The sequence below is a fragment of the Nerophis ophidion genome, linkage group LG21 (assembly GCF_033978795.1).
Source record: "Nerophis ophidion isolate RoL-2023_Sa linkage group LG21, RoL_Noph_v1.0, whole genome shotgun sequence".
NCBI classification, from domain to species: Eukaryota; Metazoa; Chordata; class Actinopteri; order Syngnathiformes; family Syngnathidae; genus Nerophis; species Nerophis ophidion.
The window spans coordinates 38,602,331-38,622,460 of NC_084631.1; the positions used below are offsets into that span (position 1 = coordinate 38,602,331).

The 20,130-nt window shown below is 40.2% G+C and overlaps 1 protein-coding gene across 2 annotated transcripts in view; it reads left to right on the top strand.

Annotated features, from left to right (window-relative positions):
- vps50 (VPS50 EARP/GARPII complex subunit) overlaps nucleotides 1-20,130 on the top strand; it is a 335,202-nt gene that overhangs the window by 93,823 nt on the left and 221,249 nt on the right. For both annotated transcript variants that reach the window (XM_061882573.1, XM_061882574.1), the window contains exons 7-9: nucleotides 750-867; nucleotides 4,300-4,335; nucleotides 6,635-6,717. In XM_061882573.1, the coding sequence (XP_061738557.1) occupies nucleotides 750-867; nucleotides 4,300-4,335; nucleotides 6,635-6,717 (237 nt within the window). The remainder of the gene's footprint in view (nucleotides 1-749; nucleotides 868-4,299; nucleotides 4,336-6,634; nucleotides 6,718-20,130) is intronic.

Consider the following 20,130-nt stretch of genomic DNA (forward strand, 5'->3'; position numbering starts at 1 on the left):
TTTCAACATTTACAAACAGTTGGCAATAATAATCAAAGTAAGTACAAAACAGTATAAAAAAACGTGCAAAACAGGGCCAAGGGGTTGTAAATTCAAAGTAACTAAAATAAAATGCAAAAAACTATATATATATATATATATATATGTGTATGTATAAAATAAACAAAGTACAAAGCCATAGGCTCACTCAATCTCAGTAAATAACTTAAATTTGGAACAGCTTTTTGGTTGTTAGAGGTAGAGTGTTTTAATGTAGAGTTCTGAATCTTTTTTAAAGGCCCAAAAAACAGCCGGGAATCGAGAAACTTATATTTATGAATATAAAACTTAGCCAATAGTATCATGAGGTTGCAGAGGTAAAACTAATTTTCAAATTTCTTTTCATTACAGTGCAAAACCAAATATATATTATTTAATATATGTTATTGTTTTAGTTGCTTAAGAGATATTCCTGGCTCTGAATTTGTTCATTGCTATTTTTATGTTTTTGTGCATTACTTGTTGCCGTCATCATTAAACGAACAGGTTACTCATCAGTTACTCAGTACTTGAGTAGTTTTTTCACAACATACTTTTGACTTTTACTCAAGTAAATATTTGGGTGACTACTCCTTACTTTTACTTGAATAATACATCCCTAAAGTAACAGTACTCTTATTTGAGTACAATTTTTGGCTACTCTACCCATCTCTGATAGTCTGTATGGTGGACTATTAACCAGAGCGCCGCTGTCTCTTTTCTCTGCTCAGACAACTGAGTGTGTCCAAAGAGGGATTCACAGAAGCAAGCTTGGGCTTGCTAGCCAATCAGAGACGACGCCAACTCCTAACCGGCCTGCTCAAGTCTCTTCGGACCATCAAGACGCTGGTAAATATGTTGTGTTGCTACACAATACTGACACCTGCACGCAGTTTATGTGCAGCATTCTTCCCTTTTGGTACCTGGAAGCCAGCATTAATTAATCAATTTGCAATTGGTCACTTTCAATGCTTAGTGCCACAGTTGCAAGTGTGATGCCCTCACAAAGTGATCAAATTAGTGTGTGGTTTTTCTGTTGTCACAGTGGATTCTCCATTTACGAACTTAATTAGTTTTTCAACATGTTTTGTTTTTTATATGAAAAGTTTGTATAGTGAAGCAGAGTTCTCCTTAAACAATGTAAACATGAATAATTGGTTCTAGCCTCAACAAATGTACAAATTTTAGTTAAACAAAATGCACAATTTGAAGACACTATAATGCGTGTGTGTGTGTGTGTACGTACTTGCGTGTGTGTGTGTATGTATGTATGTATGTATATATATATATATATATATATATATATATATATATATATACACACACACATATATCTATATATGTATATATAGATGTGTGTGTGTGTGTGTGTATATATATATATATATATATATATATATATATATATATATACATATGTGTGTGTATATATGTATGTGTGTGTCTCTCTATGTATATATATATATATATATATATATATATATATATATATATATATATATATACATACATACATACATATGTGTGTGTATATATGTATGTGTGTGTCTCTCTCTCTCTATGTATATATATATATATATATATGTATATGTGTGTGTATATATATATATATATATATATATATATATATGTATATATGTGTGTCTATATGTATATATATATTTGTGCGTGTGTTTATATTTATATATATATATATATATATATATATATATATATATATATATATATATATATATATACAAACCTCGTTTCCATGTGAGTTTGGAAATTGTGTTGGATGTAAATTAAAACGGAATACAATGATTTGCAAATCCTTTTCAACCCATAATCAATTGAATGCACTACAAAGGCAACATATTTGATGTTCTAACTCATAAACTTTTTGCAAATAATTATTATTTTAGAATTTCATGGCTGTAACATGTGCCAAAGTAGTTGGGAAAAGGCATGTTTACCACTGTGTTACATCACCTTTCCTTTAATCAACACTCAATAAACATTTGGGAATTGAGGAAACTAATTGTTGAAGCTCTGAAAGTGGAATCTTTTCCAACTTGTCATTTTACACGATTATAGTCAAATATGTCAAGAAAACAGTTTTGTTTTTTTGTTGTTGTTTTTTTTAGAAAAACAATATTGTGGGAAAAAGTTGTTTTTTTTACAAGAATTGTGTAGAAATATTTTCATGAAAATTTAAGAACAAAGTATGGCATTGTTCATGATTACAGTCAAATATGCTGGGGGAAAAAAAGTCAAATATGCTTTGAAAAAAGTCATACTTTTTCCAGAAAAAAAGTTATAATTTTACAAGAAAAAAATATGCAATTTTATTCTATTTTAGTCAAATTTAGTATGAGTTGTTTTTTTTTATTTTGAAGAAAAACTTAATATTGTGAGAAAAAAAGTTTCCGTCAACATCTTCCCGCTTAAAACCAAAACACCGCCAGACAATGGACCCACTGCAGTTTTTCTTAGGAATTAATTCTTCCTTCATTTGTTACCAGATTTGCACCTTTTTTCTGTCGTATTACCACTCGCACCACAGCTAAAGTTACCCATGCCGCTACGTCTGTTCTCCGCGAGGGCGTATACGTATGTGACGTATGTACGGTGCGCTTGTTTTAAGTCTCAGTGAGAAGAAAGAGTGAGAATAACCAGAAGAAAGAGTGAGAATAACCTGTAGTGTAATGCCCGCAGCTAAAAGCAACTGCGTGAGAATGTATACTCTAATATCACCATATAGTCATTTTCTATATCGCACGGACACAAACCCGCGATATATTGAGTGTAGGGTTGTCCCGAGCCGACATTTGGATCAGCCGCCGATATTTGCCAAAAAAGGCGTATCAGCAAGGCATGGGAAAATGCCGATCCGGATGCAGTTTTTCAACGCACCGATTTAAATAATAAATTCCACTTTTCTGCTGCTCCCTAATTTCCGTTCCGCATTTTCCAGCACACCTTCAACACATCCACAGGTCTGTGTTCTAACCGTTAAGACGGCCGTGTGAATTAAAAGTTACCGGTAAAAATGTCAGCTGTGTGGGATTATTTTATCCTACAAAACTAAAAAGATGAAGAGGTGGAGTGCAAAACATGCCACAATAAAGTCAAGCGTGGTGGTAAATTTGTAAGACATTTTAATGACTCTTGAGAGTGAGAGGCTTTTTAGCACAGCCTCACTCATCATTGATGAACACAGTAGCAGATTGACACCTGAGCATCTTGAAGTGCTCTTTTTTGTTAGAAAGAATCTCCCCATTATGCGTGGACTTCAATTGTTTGCCCCCCCCCTGACTGGGGCAAACAATTGAAGGGAGTGTGTAGATTATTATTTTTTTAAGTTTACACTTGTTCAAGAGCAAGTATTGATGCTTAGTTATAGACATTTTATCCCACTCAGGTTGTTTGTGTGTTTTGCTTTATTTAATAATGTTTACAGCATTATTTGCACGTTATACTGTTCACTTTTTTACTGTTTAATGATGCCATTTCTGTTTGTCATGTATCATTTTGTCTATTTTGTGTTTATCCTTGAATAAACAGGTCCGTTTTTTGTTACCATCCATTATGTATTATTCAAACTCACCTAATTCAGCTGGCTAGTTGTTATCAAGAGTACTAAAACCCTTTTCAACATGAATCTGGCAACTAAGTAGGCTAAGTAACTTTAAACTTTAATACATGCTCGGATAGGCCAGTATCGGTATCGGATCGGAAGTGCAAAAACAACATTGGTATCGGATCGGAAGTGCAAAAACCTGGATCAGGACATCCCTAATTGAGTTTTATCGATATATCGCCCAGCCCTAGTACCCGCATTCTTTTTACTATGAAGCCACGCTGTTGTAGCACGTGGCTTGGCATTGTCTTGCTGAAATAAGCAGGGGCGTCCATTAATGCTGAAAGGTACATACAACATTGTTCGTAAGTAACTTTCAGCATTAATGGTGCCTTCACAGGTGTGTAAGTTACCCATGCCTTGGGGACTAATACACCCCCATACCATCACAGATTCTGGCTTTTCCACTTTGATTTGCTTTGATGCAATGATTTGCAAATCTGTTTTTATTTACCATTTACACAACGTGCCAACGTCACTGGTTTTGTGTGAAGACAAGTGCATAGCGGACTTTATTCTGGTTATTTGACAACCCGAGGTTGCCCTTGATGGTCATTTACACCTCATAGATGATGCTTCTAATAAAGCACGTGATGAGTTCTGGTATGTGATTTTACACGGTGTTCAAGTTTTGATCTTGTCTCTCTTCCCCCTCGCAGCAAAGGACAGATGTACGACTCAGCGAGATGCTTGAGGTAAAGCCCCCCACTACACACATTGACCTGATATGTTGATGAATTACTGCAAAGGTTAAATATCTTTATAGATCTGACATTGAACACTTTACCCTCCGTTTTACGATGAAGCGCTGGAGCGCACAGAATCAATACGACTGCCTCTGAGTCGAATGTCTTGTTATCTGAAGAGTGTCTGAGCATTTTACCAACGATACTATAATAAACCCTGACTGACAAAAGGTGATAAAGTACAGCCCTGCCCTATTATTATATATATCACTACTGAAATTGAACCTGACAGTCAGGCCCCGTAAAAGTATTACCGAATTTTTCCGATTATAAGTCGGGTTTTTTTCATAATTTGGCCGGGGGGTGCGACTTGATGCTGAGTGCCAAGCAGGCAGGTAACGGCTGGCTCCCATTTTTATAGTCTTTAGTATGACTCGGCCGGGGTTTGAACTCACAACCTACCCATCTCAGGGCGGACACTCCAACCACTAGGCCACTGAGCAGGTACTACTAGGCCATGGGTGTCAAACTTGCGTGTAATTTAATTTGGCCCTTGAGGCAATATCAAATTAACATTAGAGCTGGCCCGCCGCTGTAACACCGCATTCGCCACTAATACTCATACTCGCCAACCCTCCCGATTTTCCCGGGAGACTCCCGAAGTCCAGTGCCCCTCCTGATTTCCACCCGGACAGTAATATTGGGGGCGGGCTGTAAAAGCACTGCTTTTGGCATTCTCTACATGTCGCCACGTCCGCTTTTTCTCCATACAAACAGCGTGCCGGCCCACTCACATAATATATGCGGCTCATACACACACACAAGTGTATGCAAGGCATACTTGGTCAACAGCCATACAGGTCACACTGAGGGGGGCCGTATAAACAACTTTAACACTGTTACAAATATACGCCACACTGTGAACCCACAGCAAACAAGAATGACAAACACATTTCGGGAGAACATCCGTACCGTAACACAACATGAACACAACATAAATAAAACCGAACAAATACCCTAACTCTTCCGGGACGCTACAATATACACCCCCGCTACCACCAAACCCCGCCCTAACTCAAACCCGCCGCCGAAAAGAGGCATTCAATTTGTATTTTTATTTTATTGGATATGCCATTGATATTTTTTAATTATTATTATTTACAACTCGATTTTGCATGTCACTATAAAGTTATATAAGCATTGCTTGGTCAATATTCAATGCAAAACTTGTTTGGGTCCCTATTAAAGGATTCATTTGTTCAACCTCGCCCCGCGGCTTCGTTCAGTTTTAAATTTTGGCCCACTCTGTACTTGTTTGACACCCCTGTACTAGGCGCACTTAAAATCCTTTCATTTTCTCAATCGACATTGCACTTTATAACCCTGTGCGCCTAATGTACGGAATAGTTTTGGTTGTGCTTACCGACCTCAAAGCTATTTTATTTGGTACGTGGTGTAATGATAAGTGTGACCAGTAGATGGCAGCCACACATAAGAGATAGGTGTAGACTGCAATATGATGGCAGTCACACATAAGAGATATGTGTAGACTGTAGTATGATGGCAGCCACACATAAGAGATACGTGTAGACTGCAGTATCATGGCAGCCACACATAAGAGATACGTGTAGACTGTAGTATGATGGCAGCCACACATAAGAGATACGTGTACACTGCAGTATGATGGCAGCCACACATAAGAGATACGTGTAGACTGTAGTATGATGGCAGTCACACATAAGAAATACGTGTAGACTGTAGTATGATGGCAGCCACACATAAGAGATACGTGTGGACTGCAATATGATGGCAGCCACACATAAGAGATACGTGTAGACTGTAGTATGATGGCAGTCACACATTAGAGATACGTGTAGACTGTAGTATAATGGCAGTCACACATAAGAGATACGTGTAGACTGTAGTATGATGGCAGCCACACATAAGAGATACGTGTAGACTGCAGTATGATGGCAGCCACACATAAGAGATACGTGTAGACTGCAATATGATGGCAGTCACACATAAGAGATACGTGTAGACTGTAGTATGATGGCAGCCACACATAAGAGATACGTGTAGACTGTAGTATGATGGCAGCCACACATAAGAGATACGTGTAGACTGTAGTATGATGGCAGTCACACATTAGAGATACGTGTAGACTGCAGTATGATGGCAGCCACACATAAGAGATACGTGTAGACTGTAGTATGATGGCAGCCACACATAAGAAATACGTGTAGACTGTAGTATGATGGCAGCCACACATAAGAGATACGTGTCTGATATCACTCTGTTGTTCCAGGAGGAAGACTACCCGGGTGCGATCCAGCTCTGCCTGGAATGCCAGAAGGCGGCCAGCACATTCAAGCACTACAGCTGCATCAGGTACAGGATTTGTTGGCGTTCAAATGGATGTTGGGCTTGAACTGGGCTCTAGTCTTCATAGCTCAAGTGTCATTTCAATTGATGTCAGAACTGATCAACTGGCCATTTCACTTCAAAACTGGGGAGACAAACAGTTTTCGCAGCAAATTCCTAAAAACTGTAGAGTGCTTTTGTTGTACAGAGGAACTTGGACTACTGTAAAACACACTGGCAGATCTCTCCTTGACATTGATTGACTGATTGAGACTTTTATTAGTAGATTGCACAGTACAGTACATATTCTACAGAATTCTTGTATTCTCTTTTAGTTGGACTTTCCCTGATTACATAGCATCAGCTGTTTCTAAAGGGAGGGGGGGTCATAAACAGCTGTTGCCTTCGGTCACAAAACAGTTCAAAGAAAGGATGCCTGGGGATTGTGTCAGGTCCTGCTTCTTCTCCACTTTGTAGATTGAGTCTTTATTAGTAGATTGCACAGTACAGTACATATTCCGTACAATTGACCACTATATGGTAACACCCCAATACGTTTTTCAACTTGTTTAAGTCGGGGTCCACGTTAGTCAATTCATGGTAGACATTTCAAACTTGTGATTGACATAACTGAGGTGTTCCTCAAGGCCCTCCTTTTTGGCAATTACAAATGATTTTCGTATTGTTGTTTCTTCAACTTCTTTAGTTATGTCACAGGTGTCAAACTCAAGGCCCAGGGGCCAGATGTGGCCAGCCACTTCATTTTAGTTGGCCCTGGAAATAACATGTATCAATAAAGTACTGTAACTTTTCTTACTAAATGTATTATTACTTATATTTTAGGAGAAAAAAATATAAATGTACTCCATGTAATCACAAATTATGTTCACTTAAATATTGTCTAGGGCGGTATAGCTCGGTTGGTAGAGTAGCCGTGCCTGCAACTTGACGGTTCCAGGTTCGATCCCCGCTACCGCCAAAAGTTGCGAACTTTATCATCGATGTTCTCTACTAAATCCTTTCAGCGAAAATATGGCAATATGGCGAAATGATCAAGTATGACACATAGAATGGACCTGCTATCCCCGTTTAAATAACAACATCTCATTTCAGTAGGCCTTTAAACAAGGTTTAGATAATCCAGAGATCACCTGCGTTTGAACCTAAAATACACACAGAAAAAAGGCTTTTTTTATTGTCTATAATTAACCACCGGCTGTTTAACCTCCAGCGCAGTCATGCACCCCAATGATGATTTGTGAAACTAACACTGATGCAAGAAGCATTTTACTCCCTTTAACAACAATCAGCTGTTCAGCTTTAAAAAACAACCACAAAAAAAACAAAAAACGATTCGACAATTTGGCCTAAGTGACAGGATGACAGATGGTTGCTAAGGAAGCATTATGGGCTGGAAATTGTGATGCTGAACACCACCTCCGTGCTCCTCCCCCTCGCATCGGCTCCTAATTTGCTTAGATATCACTTCTGTCTGCATGTTGGCATCAATTTGTCAGTATCGGCTTGGAATGCACATGGGGATGCTCATAGAATGTATGCCTGCATAGAGAATAGTCCTGGTCTATGGTGCCTATGCCTGCATAGAGAATAGTCCTTTTCTATGATATCAATGCCTGTAAGGAGAATAGTCCTGGTCTATGGCGCCAATGCCTGTATAGAGAATAGTCCTTTTCTATGGTATCAATGCCTGTAAGGAGAATAGTCCTGGTCTATGGTGCCAATGCCTGCATAGAGAATAGTCCTGGCCTATGGCGCCAATGCCTGTATAGAGAATAGTCCTTTTCTATGGTATCAATGCCTGTAAGGAGAATAGTCCTTTTCTATGGTATCAATGCCTGTAAGGAGAATAGTCCTGGTCTATGGTAACTATGCCTGCATAGAGAATAGTCCTGGTCTATGGTGCCTATGCCTTTAAGGAAAATAGTCCTGGTCTATTGTACCAATGCCTGCATAGAGAATAGTCCTGGTCTATGGTGCCTATGCCTGCATAGAGAATAGTCCTTTCCTATGGTATCAATGCCTGTAAGGAGAATAGTCCTGGTCTATGGTGCCAATGCCTGTAAGGAAAATAGTCCTGGTCTATTGTACCAATGCCTGCATAGAGAATAGTCCTGGTCTATGGTGCCTATGCCTGCATAGAGAATAGTCCTTTCCTATGGTGCCAATGCCTGTAAGTAAAATAGTCCTGGTCTATTGTACCAATGCCTGCATAGAGAATAGTCCTGGTCTATGGTACCAATGCCTTTATAGAGAATAGTCCTTTTCTATGGTATCAATGCCTGTAAGGAGAATAGCCCTGGTCTATGGAGCCAATGCCTGTATAGAAAATAGTCCTGGTCTATGGCGCCAATGCCTGTATAGAGAATAGTCCTTTTCTATGGTATCAATGACTGTAAGGAAAATAGTCCTGGTCTATGGTGCCTATGCCTGCATAGAAAATAGTCCTGGTCTATGTTACCAATGCCTGCATAGAGAATAGTCCTGGTCTATGGCACCAATGCCTGCATAGAGAATAGTCCTGGTCTATGGCACCAATGCCTGAATGCCTGCATAGAAAATAGTCCTGGTCTATGGTGCCAATGGCTGCATAGAGAATAGTCATTTTATATGGTATCAATGCCTGTATAGAGAATAGTCTTGGTCTATGGTACCGATGCCTGCATAGAGAATCATCCTGATCTATGGTACAGATGCCTGTATAGAGAATAGTTCTGTCTATGGTGCCAATGCCTATATAGTGAACCCACACCAAACAAGAATGACAAACACTTTTCAGGAGAACATCCACACCATAACACAACATAAACACACCAGAGCAAATACCCAGAACCCCTTGCAGCACTAACTCTCCCGGTACGCTACAATACACCCCCCCCGCTTCCACTTAACCCCCTCAACCCCCGCCCTTACCATGAATTGATTAACTTGGACCCTGACTTAAACAAGTTGAAAAACTTACCATTTAGTGGTCAATTATACGGAATATGTACTGAACTGTGCAATCTACTGATAAAAGTTTCAACCAATCAAAAAACTCAACCTCCTCATGCTCTCTTTTAGGGAGAGCATGTCCCAAATTCCAAGCTGTTGTTTTGTGGCATGTTAAGAAAAAAAATGCACTTTGTGACTCCAATAATATATATGGCATTTTTTTCCCATACCTTGAGTTGATTTATTTAGGAAAACCTTGTTACATTGTTTAATGCATCCAGCGGGGCATCAGAACAAAATTAGGCATAATAACGTGGTCATTCCACGGCTGTATATATCTGTATCGGTTGATATCGGTATCGGTAATTAAGAGTTGGACAATATGGGGATATCGGTGAAAAAGCCATTTTCGGACATCTCTAGTTATCATGGACGCCCCTGCTTATTTCAGCAAGACAATGCCAATCTACGTATTACAACAGCGTGGTTTCATCGTAAAAGAGTGCGGGTACTAGAGATGCGCGGTTTGCGGTCTCATCCGCGGAGTCCACGGATAAACCGCAGGTCGGGTGGGTGACATGACAAAAAATTTGATTTTAAATTGATTCGGGCGGGTGGCGGTTGAACCAATCGGAATTATTTGATATACATGGTTCAGGGATCAGCAACCTTTACCATCCAAAGGGCCATTTAAGACCCGTGTCACAAAGCAAAGAAGACAATAAGAGACACCATTAGTCTCCTGAATGACTGCCGGTAATCACCCAGATAATAAGTATTAGGACGTGCTATGAAGCCATTGGCTTTGTCGCCTTCTACATTATGTATGATCTGCTTGTCAGTCCAGCAATATGTTATATGTGGCTTCCACAGACACACGCACACGACTGCAATGCATACTGGGTGACACAGAGTACACTGACGGTTGTGATACAAACAATTTTAACACTCTTACTAATATGCGCCACGCTGTGAAGCCACACCAAACAAGAATGACAAACACATTTCGGGGGAACATCCTCACAGTAACACAACATAAACGCAACACAACAAATACCCAGGATCCTTTGCATCCATGAGTCTTCCTGACTATATTATACACCCCGCAAGCACCAAACACCCCCCCCCCCAGCCCCCTGTGCGTTGCAAAGGATCCTGGGTATTTGTTGTTTTGCGTTTATGTTGTGTTACTGCAGCGTTTCTCAAAGTGTGGGGCGGGCCCCACCTGTGGGGAATAGAGACATGACAGGTGGGGCGCAAGGAACGGGAGGGAATGTCACTTAAAACATTTTTATTATTATTCTATTCTTGCGGCGGCAATGACCAAGAAGAACGCGGAGTTGGAATATAATTACAACACTTTATATACATATTTATATCATATTTACATATTTATATAATATGTAACTACAAGCTCCATTCACAGACAGAGTCCCATTGCTTTTATGAGTGGTCAAGCGAGTCAAAAGCCGAAAAAAAATGTTGTTTGTTATTTGTGGCGACCGTAATTCTTTCGTGGCGAGCCGCCACAAATAAATGAATGTGTGGGAAACCCTGACTTGAATGTTACTTGATGTTCAATAAATTTTAAAATGTTAAGCTTGGCATTAGCGTTCTGTTGTGGCGATGGGGGCAGGTGGGGCTTGAAAACTCCCCCTTGTCCAAAGTGGGGGATGACAAAAAAAAGTTTGAGAACCACTGTGTTACTGTGAGGATGTTCTCCCGAAATGTGTTTGTCATTCTTGTTTGGTGTGGCTTCACAGTGTGGCGCATATTAGTAAGAGTGTTAAAATTGTTTATATCACAACCATTAGTGTACTTTGTATCACCCAGTATTGCCTTTCAATCTTGTTCGTGTTTCTGCGGAATAATGCACACGACATGTTGCTATATTGGCAAACAGTTTGTACATGTTGTTGAAGTGAAGTGAATTGAATTACATTTATATGCGCTTTTCTCAAGTGACTCAAAGCGCTTTACATAGTGACACCCGATATCTAAGTTACATTTAAACCAGTGTGGGTGGCACTGGGAGCAGGTGGGTAAAGTGTCTTGCCCAAGGACACAACGGCAGTAACTAGGATGGCACAAGCGGGAATCGAACCTGCAACCCTCAAGTTGATTTTGGAGAAATGTGTTCTGGCACAACTGCAGCCTTTTTTAGATGAAAATAGCACTTTGGATCCATTTCAGTCTGGATACAAAGCTTTGCACAGTACTGAATCTGCACTTTTAAAGGTTTTTAATGACTTGCTTTTAATGTCTGATTCTGGCAGGTCTGCCATTTTAGTGCTTTTAGATCTTACAGCTGCCTTTGACACAGTCGACCACACAATTCTTTTAGACCGCCTGAGAGACTGTGTGGGTGTCAGGGGGACTGCGTTAGAGTGGTTCAGATCTTACCTGTCTGAGAGGTCCTTCTCTGCCAGGCTGGGGGACGCCACCTCCTCTTCTGCCCCGCTTTACTGTGGTGTCCCCCAAGGATCTATTTTAGGCCCCATCCTGTTCGCTCTTTATCTCCTCCCTCTTGGAGATATTTTTAAGAAACATGGAGTGTTTTATCACTTTTATGCAGATGACTGCCAAATTTATATGCCGATTTCAAAAAGCCACGGCCCCCTGACACCCTTCTTAACTGTCTATGTGACGTCAAGGCTTGGTTAGCCCAGAATTTTTTAATAATGAATGAGGGAAAAACGGAAATTTTAGTTTTTGGTCCGGCCCTCACTGACTTGGGACCATTGCAAAATGATGTGCGTCCAAAAGTCACCAGCCTTGGCGTCACTATAGACAGCGATTTTAAACTAGACAAACAAGTCAATGGCGTTTTAAAATCGTGTTTTTATCACCTTCGTCTTTTAGTAAAGGTTAAACCGTTTTTATCTTTTAACCTTTTTGAACAAGTCGTGCATGCTTTTATTTCAAGTGGCCTGGACTACTGCAATGCACTTTATGCTGGCATTAGCCAAAAAGCTCTCTCCCGGCTGCAGTTAGTCCAGAACGCGGCAGCAGGACTTTTAACAGGGGCCAGGAAACGCCAGCATATAACCCCAATTCTTCAGAGTTTGCACTGGCTCCCTGTTCATTTTAGAATTGATTTTAAAACATTGCTGTTTGTTTTTAAATCTTTAAATGGACTGGCACCTCAATATAGCTCGGACCTCATCCAAATTTACATCCCTGCGCGCGCTCTGAGGTCCGAAAGCCAGCTCCAGCTCGTGGTGCCCAAGACCAGACTTAAGACCAGGGGAGACAGGGCCTTCTCTGTGGTCGGCCCTAAGCTCTGGAACACTCTGCCGCTCCATGTTCAAACTGCTTCCACAGTGGAGTGTTTTAAGTCTCGTCTTAAGACCCACTTTTATTCTTTGGCTTTTAACACTACGTGAGTTGTGTGGTCCTCTGTGTTTTTTATACATTTTTATTTTTATTTTACTGTTTTAATTGATTTTACCCTTTAAAATAGTTTTTAATCATATTTGTTTTTATATTGTTTTTATTGGTTTTATTTTTATTCATTTTTTGTTTTGTTCAGTCATTGGTGGAGCATAATATTGTTTTTAACATGGCTGTGCTGCACTTTGGAAACGTTATTGTTGTTTAAATGTGCTATATAAATAAAGTGGATTGGATTGGATTGGATTGACACGGCCACTCTACCAACCGAGCTATGCCGCCCCACAGGTGTGAAAGGCAAATGCTTCATAGCACGCTCTTAATCTCGTTATCTGGATAAGCACCGCGAGAATATTTGCGGCTCCCATTAACATCTATACTCTGTGAAACGGGTCAAATTAGATCTATGAATGGTAAAAGCTGCCGACCCCTGATATATAACAACGGGCGGTTGCGGATTCGATTAAATGTTGGTCCGGGTGGATGACGACTCTAGTGATGTGGTTACGGATGATATAATTGCCTATCCGCGCATCTCTAGCGGGTACTAGACTGGCCTGCCTGTAGTCCAAACCTGTCTCCCTTTTAAAATGTGTGGTACAATATGAAGCCTAAAATACCACAACTGTTGAACAACTTAAGCTGTACATCAAGCAAGAACGGGAAGGAATTCCACCTGAGAAGCTTCAAAAATGTGTCTCCTCAGTTCCCAAACCTTTACTAAGTGTTGTTAAAAGGAAAGGCCACGTAACACAGTGGTAAAAATGCCCTTTTTTGCAATGTGTTGCTGCAATTAAATTCTAACTTAATGATTATTATCAAAAATGTGTGAGCATGAAATATGTTGTCTTTGCAGTCTATTCAATTGAATATAAATTGAAAAGGATTTGCAATTTTACAGAAGGCGACAACTTCACTGCTTTTGGATTTTGTACATTAGTCAAGCTCTCCGACTCCCGACGGCGCAGCCTTCCCTAAGCAGCTTGTCGTCGGCCGGATGCACTTCCATTTAACCTTGCAGCAACACTTTTTGCCACGCGCCACCGAACGTCCGACTTTGCGCATTCGTTGTCACGGCCGCCCGCTCAGCCCGTGTTTGTGTCCCTTGCCTTTTAAAAAGTCAATATTGTTATTTGAAGAACATTGTTCCAACGCCGCCCGGCCCCGTCTCGATGCATTTTCATCAAGTGCGCTCACATGGGCGGCTATAGGGCAGCCTTACAGCTCCCTGACGCCAACGCAGTAATAACGCGGCGTGAACCCTATTATGGAAGGCAATAATACACTCTCCCTTCCAGCATACACTGGTACCTAAGTTCCTAAGAACCCTACAACAATTTAATACATTTTTATCCATAGTAAATTATGCAAATTCCATTAATTAGTTCCAGACACCCTCAAAAATATTAACACAATTCTAAAGAGAATAATTCTACAAATCGCATTTCCATATGAGTTGGGAAATTGCGTTAGATGTAAATATAAACGGAATACAATGATTTGCAAATCCTTTTCAACCCATATTCAGTTGAATGCACTACAAAGACAAGATATTTGATGTTCACACTCATAAACTTTATTTTTTTTTGCAAATAATAATTAACTTAGAATTTCATGGCTGCAACACGTGCCAAAGTAGATGGGAAAGGGCATGTTCACCACTGTGTTACATCACCTTTTCTTTTAACAACACTCAATAAACTGAGGAAACTAATTGTTGAAGCTTTGAAAGTGGAATTCTTTCCCATTCTTGTTTTATGTAGAGCTTCAGTCGTATTTTACGCTTCATAATGCGCCACACATTTTCCATGGGAGACAGGTCTGGACTACAGGCAGGCCAAGAAAGTACCCCCACTCTTTTTTTTTTTTTTTACAAAGCCACGCTGTTGTAACACGTGCTGAATGTGGCTTGGCATTGTCTTGCTGAAATAAGCAGGAGCGTCCATGAAAAAGACGGTGCTTAGATGACAGCATATGTTGTTCCAAAACCTGTATGTACCTTTCAGCATTAATGGTGCCTTCACAGATGTGTAAGTTACCCATGCCTTGGGCACTAATGCACCCCCATACCATCACAGATGCTGGCTTTTGAACTTTGCGTCGATAACAGTCTGGATGGTTCGCTTCCCCTTTGGTTCGGATAACATGATGTTGAATATTTCCTAAAACTATTTCAAATGTGGACTTGTCGGACCACAGAACACTTTGCATCAGTCCATCTTAGATGATTTTGGGCCCAGAGAAGCCGGCGGCCTTTCTGGATGTTGTTGATAAATGGCTTTCGCTTTGCATAATAGAGCTTTAACTTGCACTTACGGATGTAGCGACAAACTGTATTTAGTGACAGTGGTTTTCTAAAGTGTTCCTGAGCCCATGTGGTGATATCCTTTAGAGATTGATGTCGGTTTTTGATACATTGCCGTCTGAGGGATAGAAGGTCACGGTCATTCAATGTTGTTTTCCGGCCATCCCGCTTACGTGGAGTGATTTCTCCAGATTCTCTGAACCTTTTGATGATATTATGGAGCGTAGATGTTGAAATCCCTAAATTTCTTGCAGTTGCACTTTGAGAAACGTTGTTCTTAAACTGTTTGACTATTTGCTCACGCAGTTGTGGACAAAGGGGTGTACCTCGCCCCATCCTTTCTTGTGAAAGACTGAGCATTTTTTGGGGAAGCTGTTTTTATACCCAATCATGGCACCCACCTGTTCCCAATTACCCTGCACACCTGTGGGATGTTCCAAATAAGTGTTTGATGAGCATTCCTCAACTTTATCAGTATTTATTGCCACCTTTCCCAACTTCTTTGTCAAATTCTAAAGTTAATGATTATTTGCACAAAAAAAAAAATGTTTATCAGTTTAAACATCAAATATGTTGTCTTTGTAGCATATTCAACTGAATATGGGTTGAAAAGGATTTGCAAATCATTGTATTCTGTTTATATTTACATCTTACACAATTTCCCGGGCTTTGTATTTTCCTGCAGTATTAATGCTTTATGGGAGTGCTCCGTGAACTCAAAACTTTCACAACGCCAACATGAGTGCCACCTCGGTGTTCCGAGTCCAAAGTGAGAATAGGTTGTTTCAGGTACTAATTGGTCCTCTAATACGGGCGGTGAGTAGTTTGTAATCTATTTGCAGTGCCGGGTGGGTAAAGTGCATGCTCACGGGGAGGAAATAGGGGCTTTGGGCTTCCCACATTAATTAGTGTCCCACAGTTTCAGAGACACAAACACATTTTTGTCAATGAGCACTGAAGCAATTGCAGTTTTATTAGGGCCGCTGTGGCCTTTCAGCCCTCCCTCGTGTGATGTAATTTCACTTTAGCATGTTTATCCCTCACAGTGTGTTTGTACCTCACTCACCAGCTGTTTGGTCTGCACTTTCAGAAGAAGAGAAAGGCACCTTATTGCTGTGCACGCTTATACTCCTCATTCCTTTTACTGGATGACTGGAATAGAGCTGAGGGAGGTGGAACCGATTCATTTGTATGGTCTGTGTTGAAGATTGACACAGACTTGAGTCTATAGACAAAGATACAACACATTTCAATCAATCAATGTTTAATTATATAGCCCCAAATCTTAAGCATCTCAAAGGGCTGCACAAGCCACAACGACACCCAGATCCCACATGGGGGCAAGGAAAAACTTAACCCAATGGGACAATGAGAAACTTTAGAGGGGACCGCAGATGTGGGAACTAACATAATAGTGTGAGAGTCCAGTCCATAGTGGATTTAATGTAATAGTCAGAGTCCAGTCCAAAGTGGATCTAACATAATAGTGTGAGAGTCCAGTCCATAGTGGATTTAACGTAATAGTGAGAGTCCAGTCCATAGTGGATCTAACATAATAGTGAGAGTCCAGTCCATAGTGGATCTAACATAATAGTGTGAGGGTCCAGTCCATAGTGGATCTAACATAATAGTGAGAGTCCAGTCCATAGTGGATCTAACATAATAGTGTGAGAGTCCAGTCCATAGTTGATTTAACATAATAGTGTGAGAGTCCAGTCCATAGTGGATCTAACATAATAGTGAGAGTCCAGTCCATAGTGGATCTAACATAATAGTGAGAGTCCAGTCCATAGTGGATCTAACATAATAGTGTGAGAGTCCAGTCCATAGTGGATCTAACATAATAGTGAGAGTCCAGTCCATAGTGGATCTAACGTAATAGTGTGAGAGTCCAGTCCATAGTTGATTTAACATAATAGTGTGAGAGTCCAGTCCATAGTGGCTCTAACATAATAGTGTGAGAGTCCAGTCCATAGTGGATCTAACATAATAGTGTGAGAGTCAAGTCCATAGTGGATCTAACATAATAATGTGAGAGTCCAGTCCATAGTGGATTTAACGCAATAGTGTGAGAGTCCAGTCCATAGTGGATCTAACATAATAATGTGAGAGTCCAGTCCATAGTGGATTTAACGTAATAGTGTGAGCGTCCAGTCCCTTGTGGATCTAACATAAAAGTGTGAGAGTCCAGTCCATAGTGGATCTAACATAATAGTGTGAGAGTCCAGTCCATAGTGGATCTAACATAATAGTGAGAGAGTCCAGTCCATAGTGGATCTAAGATAATAATGTGAGAGTCCAGTCCATAGTGGATCTAACATAATAGTGAGAGTCCAGTCCTTAATGGATCCAACATAATAGTGAGAGTCTAGTCCATAGTGGATCTAGCATAATATTGTGACAGTCCAGTCCACAGTGGATTTAACATAATATTGTGAGAGTCCAGTCCATAGATAGATAGTACTTTATTGATTCCTTCAGGAGAGTTCCCTCAGGAAAATTAAATTAGTGGATATAGCACAATATTTTGAGAGTCCAGTCCATAGTGGATCTAACATAATAGTGATAGTCCAGTCCATAGTGGATCTAACATAATAGTGATAGTCCAGTCCATAGTTGATCAAGCATAATATTGTGAAAGTCCAGTCCATAGTGGATCTAACATAAAAGTGAGAGTCCAGTCCATAGTGGATCAAGCATAATATTGTGAAAGTTCAGTCCATAGTGGATCAGACATAATAGTGAGAGAGTCCAGTCCATAGTGGATCTAACATAATAATGTGAGAGTCCAGTCCATAGTGGATTTAACGTAATAGTGTGAGAGTCCAGTCCATAGTGGATCTAACATAATAGTGAGAGTCCAGTCCATAGTGGATCTAACATAATAGTGAGAGTCCAGTCCATAGTTGATCAAGCATAATATTGTGAAAGTCCAGTCCATAGTGGATCTAACATAATAGTGAGAGAGTCCGGTCCATAGTGGATCTAACATAATAGTGTGAGTCCAGTCCATAGTGGATCTAACATAATAGTGTGAGTCCAGTCCATAGTGGATCTAACATAATAGTGAGAGTCCAGTCCATAGTGGATCTAACATAATAGTGTGAGAGTCCAGTCCATAGTGGATCTAACATAATAGTGGGAGTCCAGTCCATAGTGGATCTAACATAATAGTGAGAGTCCAGTCCATAGTGGATCTATCACAATATTGTGAAAGTCCAGTCCATAGTGAATCTAACATAAAAGTGAGAGTCCAGTCCATAGTGGATCCAACATAATAGTGAGAGTCCAGTCCATAGTGGATCTAACATAATAGTGAGAGTCCAGTCCATAGTTGATCAAGCATAATATTGTGAAAGTCCAGTCCATAGTGGATCTAACATAATAGTGAGAGTCCAGTCCATAGTGGATCCAACATAATAGTGAGAGTCCAGTCCATAGTGGATCTAGCATAATATTGTGAGAGTCCAGTCCATAGTGGTTCATGCATAATATTGTGAAAGTCCAGTCCATAGTGGATCTAACATAATAGTGAGAGTCCAGTCCATAGTGGATCTAACATAATAGTGAGAGTCCAGTCCATAGTGGATCCAACATATTAGTGAGAGTCCAGTCCATAGTGGAGACCATCTCGAGCGTAGACGGGTTAGCAGCACAGAGATTTCCCCAACTGATGCACAGACAAGCGGTCCACCCCACGAAGGAGAGGGGGGCGGAGCAGAAAAGAAACGGCAGATCAACTGATCTAAAAGGGGGTCTATTTAAAGGCTAGAGTATACAAATGAGTTTTAAGATGGGACTTAAATGCTTCTACTGAGGTAACACAGCTAACTTAGCATTCCAGAGTACTGGACCCCCCAATAAAAAACTCTTTATAGCCCGCAGACTTTTTTTGGTGCTCTGGGAATAGCTAATGAACCAAAGTTCTTTGACCGCAGATTTCTTCCCGGGACATATGTTATGGTACAATACAATCAGCAAGAGAGGATGGAGCAAAACCGTGTAGTATTTTATACGCAAGTATAAAATTCTTACGTTTAAATTTGATGTTTGCTTAATGCTGGGTTTCACTTTTCAAAGCCACTTTGTTGCCGTTTGCATAATAGTAGCTTTCATGACTGCAGCAAGAAACAAAGGAAAACACCAGACTCTCCACACAATATGAGCTCCCGGGCTGGACCCTTCAAGTCCCGGATAGTCTATTCATCCAGTCAGCAGTGTGCTGTGGAGGGACTTGCCTCAAGGCCCCGCGGACACATATTGCCACTTCTAATTGAAAATGAGGTGTAGGAAAAAAAAACTAAACTATTAGATTAGCTCTTAACTACATTTCCATCCTGGAGTTCCCTGCAGGGAGCAGTTTAATTAGGTTTTCCTCATTTGTTATGTATGCATTCTGTGTGATGGTGGAAGGATGCCAGTATGTAAGGGGGAGCTGCGTCTGACTTTACACTAAACTCAAATGCACATATACAGTCCGACATGGTTTTATTTTGTTATAGCGAGAATGTTGTTTTTATTTAACCAGGAAAGGTCCCATTGAGATACAAACCCTGTTTCCATACGAGTTGGGAAATTGTGTTAGATGTAAATAGAAACGGAATACAATGATTTGCAAATCCTTTTTAACCCATATTCAGTTGAATATGCTACAAAGACAACATATTTGATGTTCAAACTCATAAACTTTATTTTTTTTTGCAAATAATTAACTTAGAATTTCATGGCTGCAACACGTCCCAAAGTAGTTGGGAAAGGGCATGTTCACCACTGTGTTACATCACCTTTTC